We start from the raw sequence: 20,401 nt of genomic DNA, 5'->3' as shown, positions 1-20,401 counted from the left end.
GTCAATACCATGTAACTCTACCAGTTGAATAATCATTGTTTGAGTTGTAAACTTCAACCACGAGTCCTCCCATTCCATCAGAATCATAACCTTTAGATATCAAAATATCACCACTATTCAATACTCTTGTAGTTGTTTGAGGAGAACTCCAAGTGCTTCCTGACAGAATAGCAACACCATTATGGTAGAGAGTGTACGAATTGTCAGCACCAGCATAAATGGTATATGTTGTCGAGACTGAACATGTTGAGCCACCCCATCCTGATTTACAAGTGGAACATGTTGCACCATCATAATTACCAGAACATACAGAACAAACACCTGGTGAGGCACAAGTTGTACATTTGGCATCACAAATTGGTGTTGCACAACTGGTACCTGACCAACCAGTTTTACATGTTGAACAAGTAGCTCCATTCCAGTTTCCTGAACATACAAAACAAACACCTGGTGAGGCACATGTTGTACATTTGGCGTCACAAATTGGTGTATTACAATCAGAACCTGTCCAACCAGTCTTACAAGTAGAGCAAGTTGTTCCATTCCAGTTTCCAGAGCAAACAGAACAAACTCCTGGTGATGTACAATTAGCACATTTAGAATCACATACTGGTGTGGTACAATTAGTTCCATTCCAGCCAATTCTGCATGTTGAACAAGATGTTCCATTCCAATTACCAATACATGTACTACATTGACCAGGTAAAGTACAATTCACACATTTTGAATCGCAAATAGGTGTGTTACAATCAATACCAGTCCATCCTGATTTGCAAGTTGAACAATCATTTCCATTCCATTACCTGAACATGTTAAACATTGACCTGGTGCAGAGCAGTTCTTACACTTGACTTCACAAATTGGTGTATTACAATCAACACCAGTCCATCCTAAATTACATGTTGAACAAGTAACACCATTCCAGTTACCATAGCAAGCAGAACAAACTCCTGGCGATGAGCACATACTACATTTAGAATCACATACTGGAGTGTTGCAATCAGAGCCACCCCATCCAGTTTTACAAATTGAGCATTCTTTTCCATCCCAATTTCCAGTACACTGGATACAATTATTATTAGAAAAACAGCTCAAACACTTTGAATTACAGACGGCATTATCACAGTTTTGACCAGTGTATGTAGAGCATGTTTCGTTGATGATTTGAATTTCACTTGCAAGTAAGGCAATAGACTTTCTAATCTTTGCAAGTTGAGAAGCTCTAAGGGATGTACTTGTTGAATTTGCCTTAGTCAACAAAGCAATCGCCATTTCCAATTGTAAAGCTGAGCGTTCTAATGAAGCTGCTTCATTTTGCAAAGAGGTGAGCCATTCCCTTAGTGTACCATTTGAAGTTGCTGCTCCATCAACATTGGATGAACAATGTTGCAAGACGATTAGAAAGGCAACAAGCATCCCTAATACTAACCATGTTGAATAGCTACTGGTGTTGCAATAACGTGTTAACATTTTTTAAGGTTTTGGTTGGCAAGCGAAACAAACACTAGTGGAAGCAAAAAATAGGATTTTGAAGCTTCATAGAAATAATCGTGGTGGTAATAATCGATTTACAGTGATAGCTTAATAGCACACATCCAGTAATGAATCATCATGTTACTCACTAGGGTTCCGTTGGCTTTGTCTCTGGGAACGTAAAATGCGCTTGTTGAGAGGCCTTTCTTGCACCTCTCTTAGGAAAAATTCATGTTGGTAAAGCATCATCGGAACAATTACCATCACAGTTGTAATATTAATAATCGTGGTGGTGGAAGGATCTTAATAACAAACATGCAGTTATAATGAATTATCGTGTTGTAAGAATGAGCTCTTGACATTCCGTGATCCGTATTGAGAAGTATTTTGCCCAAACTACAAAATAGCATCTATATCTTGATTTTGGCAAAGTTACTTCACTTTTTGCAATAAACAGGTAGTTGATGCAGAACAATACTAGATTGAAAGTTTTCCAAATTATCATATAAATCTGGCAGTGATGATGATTTTAGTGAAAATATTTGAATTAAAATATTACTATCAGATTTATTTCCACAAATATTACTATTATAATGATGATAAATAACAATGATGGTTGGTAGTTGTTACGATGATGATATAATAAAATTATTTCCAAATCATGATGAAGGATTAAATTTCAACAATTACTATTATTTAAATGATGATAGATTCAGATAGGGAGAGAAAACAATATTCATCAATTTACAAATACTTGATTCATCTATGCACGGTACAAAAATATTCCAATAATCTGAATTTCAATTTAATATTAATATAATCCTTCCTATCCCTTGTGATGAGTCTGTATTCAAATCTTCTTCCATTTCTGCCAGAGCAGTGATATAGAGATGCTGTGGTGAAACTACTCCAAGAATCAACCGAGTCGATGGACTGTTTGTTGCCAATATTTTTGAACCCATCATAAAAAAAATATTCAACATTCTTCTACTCAAGGAGGACATGATGATTTTTGGAGTGGTTTTACATCATAAAACCACCAAACTTTCACATCATCATCTCAACATGATCTATATAGTATTAATAATAGTAATTTTTATTGGTGGATTATGTTCCATCATCGGATCATTCACCAACATCATTATTGTTTTCCATCAATATAATAATAGTATTTGTGGAAATTAATTTTTAGTAATGTAATTTTGGTGAAATGTCAAAATTTTCACTAAATTCATCATCACTGCTGGATCTACTGGACAAGTTGGAAAACTGTCAATGTAGTATTGTTCGGAATGGTCAATAGTAGGTAAGAGAACTTTCTCTTACAATTTTGGTCAAGTTATGATAGGGATAGGTACATGTGAATTTTGAAAAAGTACATGGACCATAACTCAACATGTACTTCACCAACTTGAATCATGTCTTTTAGTACTACTATTTAAATAGATAATAAACATCATATTTATTATCAGATTTTCGTCATGTTGTCAATTTACCAAGTTCCGATATTTCATGCTACCAGAGTTGATTCATAGAATAATTACAAATCAAACAACAATAAAACAACAATTCATAATGTTTATTATGTTATTAAATGTACAAATTGTTTTTATCATGATCAGTATTAACCTATATTCATTTGAAATTTTCAAAACTTTCCACACAATCTGCAGCTCTATCCTTACACTTATCAAGTAATTTCAAAGCAACAATATCTTGCTTTCCAGTTGGTGATATCAGTTCATCCAAATATTCCTCCAACATGTTGCTGGCCTCTGCATATCTACTGGCAAAGAAAAAGAAACAAGCATCGTTATACTTTTTCCATCTATTCTTCTTCTTTTCCTTTGCATCTAATTCATACATCCATTCATCTTGGGAAACTGTGTTAATTTCACCCAATTCGAATACTTTCATTGAATCGTAGAGTCTAGATCGAGTGTGGGTAGTGAAATATGGATTAGAGAAATGCTGATCATTGACCAATTGGACAGTATCCACATATCTTACTTGGAATTTGTTTTCCACCTTTTCATATAAATCTTCGGTGATTAAAATTGGAATATCAAGCTCTTTGGCGAGGATGGTCATGATTTTGAGGTTGTGTTGTGAACTACCAATTATGGAGAAGGACATGGCTTGTTTGGTTCCCAAATTTCCACAATATGCACTCTGGCTATTGGCAACAATACGAAACTTGAAATTTTCGAAAACTTCCTCATCGTATTTTGAAACAATTGCATGATTCATCAATTTTGATTCCTTATAAGCATTAAGCTTGGAGAGTAGTGAGTGACACAATTGAATACCTTTCAATTCATGTTGAGATTGATCACTTGTTGCGTTTAAATGTATTGGAATGGTTTCGTCTTCAATTTGCCCAACTTGACCTGTCAATCTCACCAGCTTGACAATTACATCATATATTTCACTCAATATAGTGACTATTTCAGTTGGATTTATCACAACAAACCACTCATTTAATCCTTCCAAATAAATATTCAATAAGGTGACTTGTCTCTTATCCAAATATAAACTAAACATGTTGGCATTTGGTCCAGAATTTGCTCCACTCGAATTCTTACTCCTCAAATCACCAGATGATTGAGGATCATCGTGGTTAGATTCTTTTTGTGAGTAGGATTTGTTGTTTTTCGAAGATGAAGTTACATTCAAACTTGTTTCAGCTGTATTTGAAGTTTTCTTAAATGTTTCCTCTTGTTGATTTACATTATTAGCATCCAATTGAACTAATAGATGAGGAGGAATAAATTTTCTGTACAACTTAATCCTTTCAATCATTTCCTTGAAATGAAACTGTAAACTTTTCACTTCAGAAAATGACGACTTGTACAAATTGATATTTTCCAATTTCATTAGAGAAACCCATTCGAAAGCACTAATTAAATTAACAAATGGTCTCACAATTTTGAGTGAAAATATAATGGCCACAACAATACCGACAGAAACTATGAGTATGGAACCAACAACTGCCGAAACAATAGCAATAATCATCGATCCTAAATAATTCCATTGAGGAACGCTTAATATGATAATCCAATCAATTCCTTCCTTTGAACAAAATCTCTTAATTGATACTACTGATTCTGTCAATGATAAAACTCGTTCTTCATTGCAAGGAATTGAAGTTAATTTTTCAAAAGTATCATAAACTATTTTTCCAATTTTGGTAACTTGTCCTCCAAAAGTGGCAGTTGTTTTTCTTTCAACATTTCCATCCTTATCCACTATGGCCACACTCACTTCAGGATGATCACTTGCAATCACAAATTCCGACTGTGTTTCAATAATAAAAGAAGAACTCCCATGTATTGAAGTTGTAATGTCCACCAAAAATGTGGAAACTGACATGACAGTCATATCGTAGGCAAAATAATAGGAAAATGAAGCTCCTGGCTTGATTGGCTGCTGTCCAGTCTTGATGGACGAAACCATTGTCATGAATACAAAAGAAGGAAGTGATGGATCCACATAGGAAAGTGTGAAAACTGGATTGCCAGGATTCGTCGAAGCCATCTCTGCTACATAATTCGATGTGTACGGAGGAAATACAAATTCTGGTTCTGTTCCTCTATCACAATTTTCACTCGTATCAAAATTTTTACAAACAAAGTAAACTTGATTACAATTTGGTGTTAAATTGAAATAGGTTATTTCACCACTCAAATGTGCAAAACCAAAATATCCACCAAATGGATCACCAACATAGACTCCTTGTGTTACATTGGGTAAATTAGCTTGAGCAACTTTCATAGCTCGATGTAAGTGATGTTCAATCATGTTACTAAAATCAAAATCATAATATAGTTGAGATTTGACAGATTCTGTCACTAACAGCACATCATTAACTGTTTTCTTGGTAAATTGTATGATTTTATCAAATTCCTGAGCTCTCATGCGAGAGCTTAAATCCACAACTGCCGAACTAAAGCAACTAATCCAAATAATTGATAAAAAGAACACTGAAATGAGAAGAAGTAATGAAATGAGAAATATTAACAAAAACTTGATAGATCCACATAGGTATCGTCTCTCTTCTTGTAAATTCACTGCTTCTTCTCCTTCATTACTAGATAGATTACTGTTGTTGTCCTCCTTAGAGGCGGGGGTGATGTTATTTGCTTTATACTTGTTGTTGGTGAAGGAGATTCCTGCATTGTGAGAGGAGTCAATGCCGAACATGGGTGTTATTCTTGTCATTTTGTTATTTAGATATATATAATTGTGATGATGATGAAAATCCTTAATATTCTAAATATATATTCCTTAGTGGATGCTTCAAGAGCTTAGTTTTAATTTCTTAGTGGATGATGGTAATCAAACTGTAAACAATGTAGATACACGCCCAGTTGTGGAGTGTTCTGCAGCACTTTGTCTTCGGTTTTTTAAATGTTTAAATATGGTGGAGGTTATAACCATTTGTTGTGTGAAGTGAGCAATATTACAGTAGTCATGCATTCCTTCCTCCTCTGCAGCGAACAACAAACAAACACTCTCACTATCTTAAGGCCTGGTTTACACACAACGTTTTCTTGGAAGTTGATGCGCACTCACCTAATAAGGTGAATTTAAAGAACAACTGTTTTCATTGCCCACACAAACAGAGGAACCTAAGAAGAGCAGCAACTCTACTGCTATTAAATCCAAAGGGCATTATGAAGCTTATGTGTGGTATTAGAGTCATCTGGCCGACCAAGATGTATCTCACACAATTACTACAGCACTCTTGTTATATTATATAAATACAGGGAGAAATGCATCTTCTATTTGAAGGTTGCATTTGAATCAAATATTTAAGGAAACGAATTTGTAAGGAAGGTATTAATTCTGAATTTGGTTAGTTATGACGATGAAAATATATGAGCCCTTAATCTGGCTAATTCTCTAAAATAGTTTGTTGGGTAACTGTTATGAGACACTAATAAGGTTTAACACAACCATTAATAAAATTGAGCAAGTGTTGACTCGAATTAGGTTTTCATTTTGATTACATTTCAGTTACCATTTCACAACATTTTGCAATAAAATTCATTGCAGGTAAATCGTTTGGATTCTTCTCTAGATATTCCTTGAACAACATTGTTGCCTCGGGGAAGCAATTTTCCAAATACATTTTGGTTGCTTCGTTATACTTCTTCCACTTGTCCTTCTTTTCTTGTTGCTGTAATTCATACATCCATTCATCACTATCAATGGAGGTTGGTTCACCAATTTCATATATGTTGACCTTATTAAAATGTAAATCTTCATCTGCACATGGTTTTCCAACAACCTCATCTGCACAAATGCTACGCGAGTCTATCATTCTGGTATGGTAGGAATTACAAGTTATTTTCAATGGTTCTGAAATTACAACATTTACGTTCAATTCTCTGGCACATTCCAAGAGTGATTCCAAGTTATAATTGACACTTCCGAGTACTGTAAATGATTTTGCATCTTTGGTACCAACATTACCACAAGTTGTTTCTTGGATCGATGAAGCTAATCTGAATTTGAGTTGATTCAATATATGATTATTATGTCTGAATGTTTCCATTCCTTTCCACTTTTTTTCTCTGATTTGCTCCAATTTAGTATTGAGATTGGCAGTTGTTGAAATGGCTTTCTCAATATAATCTGCTTGATCCTTAGCTGCATTAAAGTAAATTAAAATAGTTGCATTCTCGAATGGACCTGTTTGACCTCCAGATGTCTTATTTACAATTGTAATTTGTTCGAAAACATCACTCAACAAATTGACAACATCTTGGTGATGTAAGTGGCTAATCCAATTACCCAATCCTTCTATTCTAAGAGAGGCAACACTAACCTTTCTCTTTTCCAAATAGAGTGCAAATCTATTTCTTACGTGGCCTTTTTCCATTGAGGCATGACTGGCAGCAGCCTTCTTCATACTGTTTCTTACTGATTTATCAGAAAGTCCATGATGCAAAGACCTAGCAGCCATTGATACACTTGACATACTAGTGGCATCATCATGTTCAATTTCAGCAGCTTCTGCATCGTCCATTTCTGAAAGTAAGTGAGCTGGAATGAAACTTCTGTACTTTTCAATGGAGGAAACCATTTTCATAAAGTGATATTGTAAAACTCTCACTTCCTTAAAACTAGTCTTGGAAATTGAAAAACCATCCAATTTCATGTTGGCAACCATTTCGAATGCAGTTATCAAGTTTTGGAATGGTTTCACAATTCTTACTGACATCAAGACTGCAATCAAAATTGAGACCAATGTAATGATAACTCCACTTCCAATAGCAATTACAATAGCAATTATCATTGTTCCAATATAATTCCATTGAGGTACAGAAAAGACAATCAACCAATCGATCTTTGTATCTGTACAATATCTATAGACAGAGACATATCTCATTGATCCGGAAATAACAGCTCCACTGTTGCATGGAATCTTAGTAAAATCAGGAAAGGCATTATAGACCATCTTTCCAATTTCAACAGTTTCTGGATCTTCAAAATTCAGAGCAGTCTTTCTAGATTCCTTTCCATTAGCATCCCATTCAGCAACACGTGCATCTGCTACATCAGAACTGATAATATATCCAGTTTCAATTTCAATTGTAAAAGCCTTAGATCCTGAAATTGCTGATGTAAAATTTGTCAAATACTTTGAAACTGAACCAACACTCATATCATAACCAAGGTGGAATGAGTAAGGATAGGTATTATTTGTTGATCCAGCTGGATTTGGATAACTTGTAATGAGTGTCAAGAATGTAATTGATGGCAAGGTCTTGTCAGCATAACTCAAAGTAAATACTGGACCACCAGGACGTTTCAAAGCAGTATACGAAACAACGTTGGAAGAATAAGCAAATGTGGTTGAAGGAGTATTGTTTCTTTGACATGAATCAAGTTGAATGTCTTTACATGGATACAAACTAATACCAACACCACGAATTAAATCAAAATACATGTGATCTTTTCCAATGAGTAGCATTCCACCTTCCCATCCAAATGGTTCGCCAATATAAATAGCTAGAATGAGATCAGGATGGAAGGTCAATATTTCTGATCTGTACAAAGAATAAGTCAATTGCTCCAACGTTGAATCCAAATGAAATGGTCTTTGATTGTCGATCTGAACTTTGGCTGTTTCTAAAACCATGGTCACTTCATTCATGGTTTGCTTAATGTGGGATACAATACGATTGAACTCTGCATCTCTTACTTGGGAAGAGATGACTGAAACTGTTGGACTGAAGCAACTAATCCAAATGGATGATAAAATTACAACACTGTGTCGGTTACAAAATCATTGATTAACACCAATAAAGAATAGGGTACAAACCTCATTAAAATAAGCATACTTGTCATGAATATCAAGCATGTCTTGATAGAGAAGAGTTTCAGAGCTTGACTAATATCAGAGTGTTGCTGATTCTTATTGGCAGCATCTTTTTGTTGTTCATCTAGAAGTGGTGATACTTTTGTCATCTATTGTGCTGATGTTTTTTTGTATGTTTGAAATGCGTTCAGTAACTCAAGACAATCATGAGCGGGAGCTTGATATTCTTATTAGGAATGAAGTTGCGATGTTAATGGTTCGTGACAATTGTCATCTCTCAATCAAACTGAAACTTGATAGCAAATGATGTACAGTCAATTCTTAATGCATATCGTACGATATGATAGGGCCTGAAGTTTCTGATACAATTGATATTAGGATTTTCCAAATTCTTATTATTATTAATAGGTCGAGATGATGGGAATGGAAATATAATCAACCGTATCTCTTGGAGGGTTTTAGTTTTGGCAATAGATGTTCCATAATTTGTTAAAAGACCATAAGTCATTTAGTGAACCACTCAAAGCTTTGATTAGAATAAAATCGAGCATTGTATAAATGTTTCTTGGAATTGCAATAGAAAGCGATGAGAATGGAAATGCAACCATTTTTCTATCCAAAGCAAATCTCTATTAATAACCACTGTCTATTGTGGTGAACATTGATATTAAATCTGCCAACAATAATCACAAAAAGCACAACAGCATGCAGTGGTTAGTGAGTGTGCGAAAGAATCATGATTCCACAATGGAAATGTTGGAATATTTGAGTAAATTAAAGTGTAATGAAATCGTTGGATAAATTGATGGATTTAGGAGATGATTTGATTATGACGATAATTATCAGAAAGTAATTAAAAGTATTCGTAAATCCATAGCATATCTGTCCTCTGAAGAGCAAGATATGATTGACACTGAATATCTCACATCTACCCTAGTAGTAGTTCCAAACCCCTTCAACAAGAATGGCTTCATCTTTGGTCCTAACAACAACAAGAACAACCAAAATGAATCTTCCTTCTGTCCAATACTCATCCAATCCGATGTTGAAAATTCCCCCAACAAATGAAGATTCTCTCTGAATGTATTCCACCACCAGGAATGAAAGAAAGATTGCCAAAATTTGATGAGTCATGGTGGAACCTGCATGTTTTTCTGGACAACATTCCATCAATATAACTAGTTCCTAAAAGGAAAGATGAGCCTTGTATAATATTAATGAATGCCATCATGAGCAATTAATTATTTTGTGTTTGATGGATGAAGAAAATAATAAACCATTGAAATCATCGGGATGACTACTGATGTTACTGATGAACAATAAAATATTTCTTTTGAATAATTCTATGTTAAACAAAATCATCAGCATCTTGACATTTTAGTCAATTTAAAATTTTCCATTTTTTTTAAATAATTGGAAAAAATCTTTATCTTTGTGTGAGAGAAATTAAAGAATTGTAAAGAAATTGTAAAGCTGTTTGTAAATTCAGTTGATTAGAATCTTTTGTTGACAGGTTAAACTCATCAAGTCGCTTAATGCGCAACTGGAAGCTCATCTTTCCATTACACTGAATCAGTGTTACTACTTGATGATTTTTGATCATTTGTGGACTTTCCAACAGAAAAAAAATGTTAAAAAGTTCTAAACTTGTGAACAAACAAACTCTTGCACTCTTCTCTTCCATCACAGCTGCAAGATCTTTTCACACTCTTTCTCCTCTCCTTGATTCCAAACCTTCACTCGATTCCAAACTAATCATTGAGAAAGTATTAGAAAGATCAAAATGGGCTCCTTCAGGTGATAACGTTCAACCTTGGCGTTTCGAAATCCCTTCACAACTTTCCAACTCTTCCACTCAATTCACGATCCACAATTTCGATACTCGTTCTCATTGTGTTTACGATTTACGTGGAAGTGCAAGTTGTATTGCTTTGGGAGCTTTATTGGAGAATATCGAGTTGAGTTGTGGGGAAATGGGATTGAGTGTTGAGTTTTCTGAACCCCGAGTACATGAGAAGGATGACAGTAGAGTAATCGTTCAAGTTTCAATTAGAGATTCGAATGAAAATATTAGAAAGGATGACTTGTCAGAATTCATTGAAAAACGATGTGTCAATAGAAGACCATTTTCAACCAAGGCACTCACTCCTCAAGAAAAGCAGGAATTTTCTCAAAGTGTTGCTTCTTTAGGTTTTTCCTTGCTTTGGAAAGAGTCACCAATGGATCGTTTCAAAACTGCTCTCTTTCTCCAAAAGAATGGAAAGTTAAGACTCATCACTCCAGAAGCTTATGCAACCCATAGCACCATCATTGAATTTGGAGTCAACCAGAGTAAAGATAGAATTCCATCTCCAGCAGTTGGTTTGGATCCACTTGGTTTATTCTTTATGAAATGGGCATTGGACGGAGGTTGGAAGAGAGTTGATTTTCTGAATAGATTCATGGGTGGAACTTTATTGCCAAGATTGCAGATGGATTTATTGCCTGGATTCTTCTGTGGAGGCCATTTCATGTTGGTTGCAGAGAAGGAGGCAAAGGACATTAATGATTTTATTAAGGTTGGAAGAGCTTTACAAAGACTTTGGTTGACTTCAACGAAATTGGGATTGCAATTTCAACCAGAAGCTACTCCTGTGATATTTTCAAATTATGTGAGAAATGGAGTTGAGTTTTCCGAGAAGGAAGAAAGTAGAGAGCTAGCCAAGTCAATCGAAAAGACTTTGAATGAGATGGTAGAAGGTAAAGGCAAGAACACTGTATTTATGGGAAGAGTTGGCCATGGAAAAGCACCACCAGGTAGATCAATTAGAAAATCACTTAATGAACTCTTATTGGATCCAGCAAGTCAATAACATGATTGACTTATTTGTATTTTTAACTCGATAAAATGTTTTATTTTCATTGTAATGTTGATATTTGATTTAATTGAAAATAGTTGAAATTAAACAAATGATCAAGGTAACAATTAACAATCCACTTGTTTGCCAATTAGCACCTTCAGAAACCTTATAATTTGACGATGCAGCCATAATGGATGAGGCATTAATTCCATCTTGTAAAATCAAATCCATAGTATCTACATAAATTGTAAATTGACTATTCAATGCATTCTTGAATCCTACCATTGTAATTTCAGATGGAATTGCAGAATTATTGGCAATGAGCATGCTTACTTGTGTCCATGAAGTGGAAAGTGCTGGTAATTTCATTGGATTCGTTTCGTCTCCATTGATGACCCAATAAATACTCGAGGCAGCAATAGAACTAGAGGCTCTTATGGACATATTGATGGATTTAAAATAAGATTTCAATAATTTGACATCTCTTCCAATATTAATTCCACCATAACCACTTAAAGAAATTTCCCAAACAGCTTTGTGTGAATTTAGACCAGTAACTGCAGTAGAAACATAATTTGTGGTACCACTCCACAAAGCCATTTGTCTCCAATCTGAACCAGTAGTTGGTTTGAGAGTATTTTGATAAGGATCCAACTTTTCTCTATAAATTACCAAATTGGGTAATGAAATACACATGGAACCAGATGAATAACCTGACAATTTGGTTAAAATCTTGAAATTTGCACTTGCATCCACAATAGTTCCCTCAGCAGGTGTTGAACTAATCGTCATAGTGACCACTTCATCATAAATACTTGTAATTTTCAATACCATTGGCATTTTAAATGCTCCACTACTTGCTTGAATTTCAAAAGTATTGTAAGAAGTTTTTGTAATACTTCTCTCAGTTCCACCACTTTCTGTAATTGTAATGGTATCTTTCATTCCAACTGTAAAATCAAAGAAAAAGATGGTCATCCAATTTTGACTACTACCTTTTCCAATATATCCTCTCAATGGATAAGCTTGATTTGTACTAGGATTGACAGAAATTGGACAACTGACTTTTCTATAAATTGGATTAAAAGTATTGGAAAATCCATTTGCAATAGCTTCCCAAGCTCCATTATTACCATTTGTAAGTAAATCGAAATGACTTGAATGATCTCCATTAATGGAAGTTTTTCCACTACACCATTCAGTGTTGGACGAAGTTGGACATGAATCAATGACCATTAGAATGGCATTTGTTCCGTATGGTCCCACTACTTGGAAACATTCACCACAACTTGCTCTGAGTAATAAATCTGTCATCTTTAACCTAATAATTGATGATAAAATTATATTCGAAATGCTGATGAAAGTGGTGGAAACTTACCAAGGTTCGTCCGGAGCGAAACCTCTATAAACAGGAATGGTATTTCTCCATTGTGCTGTTGGTACTTGATCGTAACCACACATAAAAGTAGTTCCTGTGTAATGTGTTGCAGAACCATTATAACATTGTGTCATGACACTTTGACCAGTGACAAGTTGAATAATTAACAAGAGAAACGGCAAGATGATGAATAATTTCATTTTTTTCATGATGAATTTTCTAACGAACTGTCCGATCACTTTTCGTTACGATAATTACCATCAAAAATTACCAAATGAGTCGAATAAAGAGAAATTACAAAATAATTTATTTTAATATAAAAAAAAACCATTTTCCACAATCCCATTTTGCTCCAATAAATAGCGAGTCATATTCTTTGCATAATTAAAAGTAGCATCTTTTCAATTCTTTCCTTTTTATCTAAAATATTTTTTAATGTTAAAGAAAAAAACAAAATTTTTAACAAAATTTTTCAAAAATTCAAAAAAAATGTCGACAATAAAACCTCAACAACTCCACTCGACCATTCAAACCGAAAGACACAAAGGTGAGGATCAAGGGCTGACGGGAATGCTGTTAAAGAAAATTTTGGCACACTTTGAAATGAAGAAGATTGAAAATCCGAACGGATTTGAAGAATTTCTACGTGATTATATTGTGAATATGCCTGAAGACTCGATAAAGATATTCTTTTCGTTTAAGGAGGAAGCTAAATCGGAGGAATGTAGAAGGATATTGAAAGAATTTAAAGAACATCAACAAGCTGTGGAAGAAATTATGAAGGAAGAAGAATCGGAAGAAAAGAAAAAGAAGAAACAAAACAAGTAATGAACAACCTCATCATTCATAGTATCATCATGATTGTTTTTTGTTTTTTAATTTTTGGAATTTATTCATCATCATCAATTAATTAATTATTTACTTTGATGTAGGAAATTCTCTTATAGTTTAAAACCCTTTAGAACCACTCTGGATCCAATAATGATGATTCATATTTTGCACCAGGAATTTCTTCACATCCAGTAATATTAAGACTTTTCAATTGACTCTTCATACAAAGTAGCACTTCACGGTCATTTTCTGAAATATTCAAACCTTCAACATTGAGCTCCGTTAGTTGTTTCATCTCACTAATGATTTTCACTCCTTCCTCATTTATACCATTATCGCCAATGTGAAGAGCTTTCAATTGTTTCATTTCACTCAAAGGTTTCACACCTTCTGAGGTGATAAAATTATTGGAGACAAAGAGCTTGGTCAATTTTGGATATTTACTAATCAATTCAAGTTCGTTATCACCAATACAGGTATTAACCATACTGAGCCAAGTCAAGTTATTGAATTTACCTATAGCTGCTCCACTGAGATTGTGTGAAACATCTAAATAGGTCAATTGATCCATCTTTGAAACTTCTTCCAGAGCACAACTTCCACAATCCACAAAACTCCTCAATTGTGTCATATTACGGATTGCCCTCATTCCATCCTCTCTAATCATATTATCACTAACATCCAAATTTGTCAATTTCTTCATTCCACTCAAGTGAATTGCTCCTTCATCACCAATGTTATTACTCCTAATGATGAGTGATGTTAAATTTTCCATTTCACTAATATATTTGGCACCTTCAGTACCAACATTATTGAAAACTAGAATTAACTTTTCTAATTGCTTAACTCCACTCACTAATTTAGCACCTTCTGGACCTATTTGTTGACTGCTAATGTTCAATGATGTCAGATTATTCATTCCTTGTAGAGCTCTGTAAAATACTTCTCCATAAATTGCATTATCATCCAACTTGTAGATCATTAAACGATGAATATTTCCCAAGAATCTACTTTGAAGCATTTGATTAGCTCTTTCATCATTCATTTCCTTCCAAAATGCCAAGTATAATCTGCTACGATTTCTAATAACATTTAGCCATTGTTTTGAAACGAGAGAACATGCATTGATGATACTCCAAGATTCTTCAATGAAGGATAATATTTCAAAACAAACATCATCAGAAAATACCTCACAATCACGATCAGCAACCTGAATTTGAGACATTTTTTTATAGTTTGAAAAGTTCATACTTCCATCAAATGAACTTTGTCAATCGATGCATTGCAATTCGTTGTAATGTAATAATAAATAATATTTAACTATTTAAAATGTGAATATATTAAATTTTCCAATAAAATTAAGAAAATTGAATTTCAGTTACAAAAAAAATGTCCAAACGTAAAAAAGATTCCATCATTGTTGATGAAGATGAAGAAGAAACAAGACAACCACGAGTTGATCATCAATCGGAAGAAGAATTTTCAGATATAGAAGATGAAGATGACTCACCTCCGCCTCTTTCAGATTCCGATCATGATGATGATGACCACAATCATGATCATCGGAATAAAAAGAAGAAGAAGGATTTGAGTAAATTAAAATTGCAAAAACCAAAAAACAAAACGCTGGATTTTAATGTATTTTTGAATAGAATTAAATCATTGCAAATTGATTGTGAGTGTTTGAATGAGATGAGAGATGTTGATCAGTTGCCGAATCCTTCATCAAAATACTTGTTGAATTCGTGTAAATTGAAGAATCATCAGTGGCAAGCTGTTTCTTGGTTGAAGAGTTTATTGTTGGATAACAAGACGCATGGTGGAATATTAGGTGACGATATGGTATGTTTCTTCTTATTCTAAATTGGAAATTTAAACTAATTGATCAACTATTTAAATAGGGTCTTGGTAAAGTAAGTAATCAAAATTTTGGAGTGAATACGATCGTGTAATAATATAGACTTTGGAGGTGATTAGTTTTTTCTGTTATTGGATGGAAAGTACTGACAAGGAAAGTTCAAGGAAACCATTTCTAATTGTTTCGCCATTGTCATTGATTGAAAATTGGTGTTTGGAATTTAACAAATTTTGTGGAAATTCTGTTCGTGTGTTGAGATATCATGGAAATCAAGAAGAACGTGCAGAATTGCAAGATACTTTGAATGAGGAGTTTGCGGAGAGTGGAGAATTTCCATATGATGTTATTGTTACATCATATGAAACAGTAACAAATGATGAAAGTTTTCTTTCTGGTTTCGAATATAAATGTCTTTGTGTGGATGAAGCTCACAGACTGAAAAATCCAAATTCAATCCTTTACAAGGCCCTCCAACAAATCTACAAGTATGAAAGAGTCATTCTCATGAGTGGTACTCCATTAATGAACAATACAAAAGAACTGTGGGCTCTCCTATATTTCTGTGCTCCAACTTACTTTGATCATTTATTCGAAACATTTGACAGCTGGTTCCCTCAGCAATGTTTCCTCTCCAAATCAACTTTGAAGAAATCCATCTCTGAGAGTGTAGATATTGAAGAAGATATTGATGAAAATGTTGAGGATGTGGATGCTGATTCTGTGAGGAATAATTTCCAAATTGTTCTCAAGCCATTCCTTCTTAGAAGAACAAAGAATCAAGTTCTCAAGAATGATCTTCCTCCAAAGGAAGAACACATCATCTATACTAGGTTGACAACTTTACAAAAGAAATTCTACAAGGGTTTCCTCATGGCTGATAGAAATGCTATTGGTAAGAAGAATTCTAGAGGTCTCAGCAATGTCCTAATGAGTTTACGTAAATGTTGTGATCACCCCTATATGTTTGAAGGAGCAGAAGAAGAACCATTTGTTGAAGGTGAACATATTGTGAATAACAGTGGTAAAATGATTATTTTAGACAAACTATTGAAAAAGCTCAAACAAGAAGGGCACAAGGTTTTGATCTTCTCTCAAATGACTCAAATGTTGGACATTTTACAGGACTACTTTTCTTTCAGAAAGTGGAATTATGAACGACTCGACGGTTCTGTCAGAGGAGAGGAAAGATTTGAAGCAATTAAGAGTTTCACAGATAAGGATGTGTTTGTCTTTTTGCTCTCCACTAGAGCAGGAGGTGTTGGTTTGAACTTGACCAGTGCGGATACAGTTATTTTTATGGATATGGATATGAATCCTCAAATGGATTTACAAGCTCAGGCCAGATGTCACAGAATAGGTCAAGATAAGCCAGTAACAGTTTACAGATTGGTCACTGAAAGCTCAGTAGAAGAAGTAATCTTGAAAAGATCAATGAAAAAGATTGCTCTATCCATCAATACTATTGATACATCATCTGCCGTTTCGAATGCATTTGATTCAAGCTCTGATGAAAAACTCTCTTCCGATACTATTATGGAAATGATTTCATTTGGATTACACAAAATTATGGACTCTACCTCTGACGTCAGTGCTGAAGAATCAGATGAAAAGCTTCTTGGTATCACCATTGATGAATTATTAGCCAAGAAGGGACCTAAGAGATTGAGTTTATCTTTAGAAAGTGCTGCGGAGAGTTTACAAGATGTTGAATCTGGATCCATTTACATGTACGACGGAATTGACTATCGACCAAAGACAACTTCATCTTCAAAGGATGTGGAGGCATTACAAAACTTGTTGGGAGATGCTGGCATTGATCTATGTTCTCAAAAAACAGATCACCATACTAAATCTAAGAAAAAGAAGGCAGCTCCAAAGAAGAAACCAAAGAAGAAAGAAGTTGAAAAGGACGAATCTCTCATATTATCTCCTTCAGATGATGAAGACGATGATGGATACATTTCACCTATTTCAACCAGAACAAGAGGTTCCAAAAGAAATGCAACAACCAAGAGAAGAAAGATTAAAACTAGTGATGATGAAGATGAGGAATCTGAGTATGATGAATTTGATCCACATTTGATTGAAATACCTGATGATTGGGAATTGGACCTTTATCTAATGGAAAAACAATTCAACAAGGAAGAAGATGATGAACCATTCTCTCCAATCACTTCCGACAGTAATACTATTCAATATGTGAAAGGAGATGTTACTCAACCTGAAAAATATGAACACTCAGGTACTAGATTTATTGTCAAGTAAGTATTTTTATTCACAAACAAGATAACAATTTCAACAGTGTTATTTCAGATTTTGGACAATTTCCAAATGCTGGTATTTCTAAACATATTACCAGCAAGTACGGGAAGAAAATCAAGCTAATTTATGAAAATGCTTGTGAACAGGATCTTATCTCAGTCGGTGAGGCTCAACTCACTCCTGTAAAGAGTAAGAAGGGATCAACCTATATTGTAAATGTAATTGCTCAACACTATGAGAAATCAAAGGGTCACGGTCCAATTATTAATAGTGCTCTAGAGATTGCCCTAGCAAAAGTCTGTTACTCTGCTGTCACAATGGATGCTACAGTGCACATGCCTAGAATTGGATTTGGAATTCAAGGTTTTGATTGGTATTCAACTGAAAGAATTATTAAGGTTTGTTTGCTCTTTACATTTTAATTAATTTACAATAATATTTTATTAGAAATGCCTATTGAAAGCCAAAGTCAAAACATATATATATTACTTTGATAGAAGTGGGTCTTATTCTAATTGGAATAAGCAACCACAAACTCAACAACACAAAAGCTCAACAAGTTCAACACCAACAAAATCTAATAGTAAAGCTCCTACATCAACTCCAACAAGAGCTGCAAACACGCCAACAAGAACCGTATCAGCTTCTCCAGCTCAAAAGCAACAAGCAGCAGAAGATTCTGCTAAGGATGACCCTCTAGAAGGCATGAAAATCTATCTATTTGGAATGGAAAATAAGAATAATAGAAAGTTGAAAGGATCTATAGCTTTGAACGGAGGAATTATTACTAATGAAATCAAGTCTTTGGATATGATTATTGTAAATAGTGAAAATCAATTGGCAGAGATTGATCATGATGAAATTGAAGATCAAGAAACAACTCTCACTAGGAAATATATCAAGGAGAATCCACATTGCACAGTTGTAACTGCTCAAAGCATTCTTGAAATGATTGGTAATTAAATTTATTTCTTTCTTTCCAGCATGTTAATATTGTACTTTTTAAGAATGTCACTATAGCATCTAATAACAGCCTTATAAACAAATTCATACTGGTGTTCTGTCTGTACCATACCAGTCCTGTGTTCTTTGAGCTTTTTAACAATATTGAAAATATTGAAAGGGAAAGCAGGAATGTTAGACATACGAGAGGAGGTTGGAGGACTGACAGTATTTTGATTTTTCAAAGAGTGTACATGTTTAAAAATGTGAGCTCTGAATTGTTTCAAAGCACAATCAACAGCACAAAATGTTCCTGTTCTACCAATACCTGCAGAGCAGTGAACAACAATAGGTCCAACTGTATCCAAAACAGATTTTCCTAAATGTGATGGCAAAATGGTGTTTGAAGCTAACAGAGGTGACAATGACAAGATATCATTCTTTCTCTTCTCAATTAATTCATTGACATGATCAATAACTTTTTGGAAAGTAGAAATTTGAGATGGAACACTCTGATCTATCCATCCAACATATTGAAGAAGGTGAATCTTTCTTGTATCCAAAACTTCCTCGTCATCAGAATTAACCTTAGTTCTCTTCAGTTTGATAACGAGTGCTCTTTGAACAAGTTCCTTTGGCATAATCCACTTGACTGGTTCTTCGTCATCACCATGTTCTCTCTTTGGAATGGTAATTTCAAGTCTCCATTTTTGCGTGTTAGAAATGGTCTTTGGAGGGTTCACATCAATAATGATCGAATCAGTAGCTCCATTCTTCATACCAGGAATAGTTAACATATTTCTTGGAGAGACACCATCCAGAGAAGATGAAGTTGTCAGAATTGAAGACAATGTTAAGGAATTGGCAGTTGGAGAAGGAGTAGGATAATAGATGGCACACTTGACACCAGTTTCTTCCTGTTCACGACCAATCATCAACACAATGTGAGAGTTACTCTGATAAATCATTCTCCAAAAATGAGAAGCAGAATATGGAAGAGGACCTTGTGTACAAATATAATCAACCATATTCACCTTCTCTGCTAATTCTTCCCTTTCCTTTCTATTGTTGCTATAGTTGGTATTTGGGCTATCAGAGTTGGAACCGGTAATACTGAGTGGAGAGGTATTAATTGAGAATTCATCCCAATTAAAGAGAAATTCCTTTCTTGTCTTTATCAAATTGGCATTAATGTAATCTTCTTCCCACGAGGATAACAATTCTGCATTTGGAGATACCACTCTGTTATTCTGAGTATTGTTAGTAGTATTATTGGCACTGTTATTTGTTGTTGTTGTACTATTATTGATAGTATTACTACTTGTAATAGATATTGAACTTGGTTTTGGTTGTGTTGGTGTCTCAGTATTAATAGTCAATGGATTAGCCAACAGTGCAAAATTGGAAAAAATTTGTTGAGAGGAAAAATTCATGTGCATTACTGGTCCTATACCCTTGTAGAGTTTAAATCTAGTATCTTCGTTAGG

The 20,401-nt window shown here is 34.4% G+C and overlaps 9 protein-coding genes across 9 annotated transcripts; 3 read left to right on the top strand and 6 right to left on the bottom strand.

Moving 5' to 3' along the window:
* Position 1: 1 nt before the first annotated feature.
* On the bottom strand, positions 2–1,470 carry NAEGRDRAFT_65368 (uncharacterized protein; the record flags this gene model as incomplete). The annotated part of the gene is made up of 2 exons (XM_002679492.1): positions 2–689; positions 848–1,470. The coding sequence occupies 2 exons, from the start codon at positions 1,468–1,470 to the stop codon at positions 2–4; spliced, it is 1,311 nt and encodes a 436-aa protein (XP_002679538.1).
* Positions 1,471–3,108: 1,638 nt separating this feature from the next.
* On the bottom strand, positions 3,109–5,694 carry NAEGRDRAFT_47650 (uncharacterized protein; the record flags this gene model as incomplete). Its single annotated transcript, XM_002679491.1, has 1 exon — positions 3,109–5,694. The coding sequence occupies one exon, from the start codon at positions 5,692–5,694 to the stop codon at positions 3,109–3,111; it is 2,586 nt and encodes an 861-aa protein (XP_002679537.1).
* A 787-nt stretch (positions 5,695–6,481) lies between these two features.
* NAEGRDRAFT_47649 (uncharacterized protein) lies at positions 6,482–8,638 on the bottom strand (the record flags this gene model as incomplete). The annotated part of the gene is made up of 1 exon (XM_002679490.1): positions 6,482–8,638. One exon carries the CDS (start codon positions 8,636–8,638, stop codon positions 6,482–6,484), a length of 2,157 nt encoding a protein of 718 aa, XP_002679536.1.
* Positions 8,639–10,431: 1,793 nt separating this feature from the next.
* On the top strand, positions 10,432–11,655 carry NAEGRDRAFT_65365 (uncharacterized protein; the record flags this gene model as incomplete). The annotated part of the gene is made up of 1 exon (XM_002679601.1): positions 10,432–11,655. The coding sequence occupies one exon, from the start codon at positions 10,432–10,434 to the stop codon at positions 11,653–11,655; it is 1,224 nt and encodes a 407-aa protein (XP_002679647.1).
* Positions 11,656–11,724: 69 nt separating this feature from the next.
* NAEGRDRAFT_65364 (uncharacterized protein) lies at positions 11,725–13,221 on the bottom strand (the record flags this gene model as incomplete). Its single annotated transcript, XM_002679489.1, has 2 exons — positions 11,725–12,964; positions 13,022–13,221. 2 exons carry the CDS (start codon positions 13,219–13,221, stop codon positions 11,725–11,727), a joined length of 1,440 nt encoding a protein of 479 aa, XP_002679535.1.
* Positions 13,222–13,510: 289 nt separating this feature from the next.
* NAEGRDRAFT_47646 (uncharacterized protein) lies at positions 13,511–13,849 on the top strand (the record flags this gene model as incomplete). Its single annotated transcript, XM_002679600.1, has 1 exon — positions 13,511–13,849. One exon carries the CDS (start codon positions 13,511–13,513, stop codon positions 13,847–13,849), a length of 339 nt encoding a protein of 112 aa, XP_002679646.1.
* A 130-nt stretch (positions 13,850–13,979) lies between these two features.
* Positions 13,980–14,897, bottom strand: NAEGRDRAFT_47645 (uncharacterized protein; the record flags this gene model as incomplete). The annotated part of the gene is made up of 1 exon (XM_002679488.1): positions 13,980–14,897. One exon carries the CDS (start codon positions 14,895–14,897, stop codon positions 13,980–13,982), a length of 918 nt encoding a protein of 305 aa, XP_002679534.1.
* A 344-nt stretch (positions 14,898–15,241) lies between these two features.
* Positions 15,242–18,394, top strand: NAEGRDRAFT_65361 (uncharacterized protein; the record flags this gene model as incomplete). The annotated part of the gene is made up of 4 exons (XM_002679599.1): positions 15,242–15,694; positions 15,754–15,765; positions 15,813–17,971; positions 18,013–18,394. The coding sequence occupies 4 exons, from the start codon at positions 15,242–15,244 to the stop codon at positions 18,392–18,394; spliced, it is 3,006 nt and encodes a 1,001-aa protein (XP_002679645.1).
* A 603-nt stretch (positions 18,395–18,997) lies between these two features.
* On the bottom strand, positions 18,998–19,276 carry NAEGRDRAFT_4870 (uncharacterized protein; the record flags this gene model as incomplete). The annotated part of the gene is made up of 2 exons (XM_002679487.1): positions 18,998–19,066; positions 19,142–19,276. Coding segments are annotated over 2 exons (204 nt in total), but the record flags the coding sequence as incomplete, so codon positions are not given.
* Positions 19,277–20,401: the final 1,125 nt, after the last annotated feature.

Source organism: Naegleria gruberi, assembly GCF_000004985.1.
Source record: "Naegleria gruberi genomic scaffold NAEGRscaffold_13, whole genome shotgun sequence".
In the NCBI taxonomy this organism is placed as follows: Eukaryota; Heterolobosea; class Eutetramitea; order Acrasida; family Naegleriidae; genus Naegleria; species Naegleria gruberi.
Note: the sequence above shows the minus strand (reverse complement) of the source record. Positions and strands in the feature narration are given on the sequence as shown.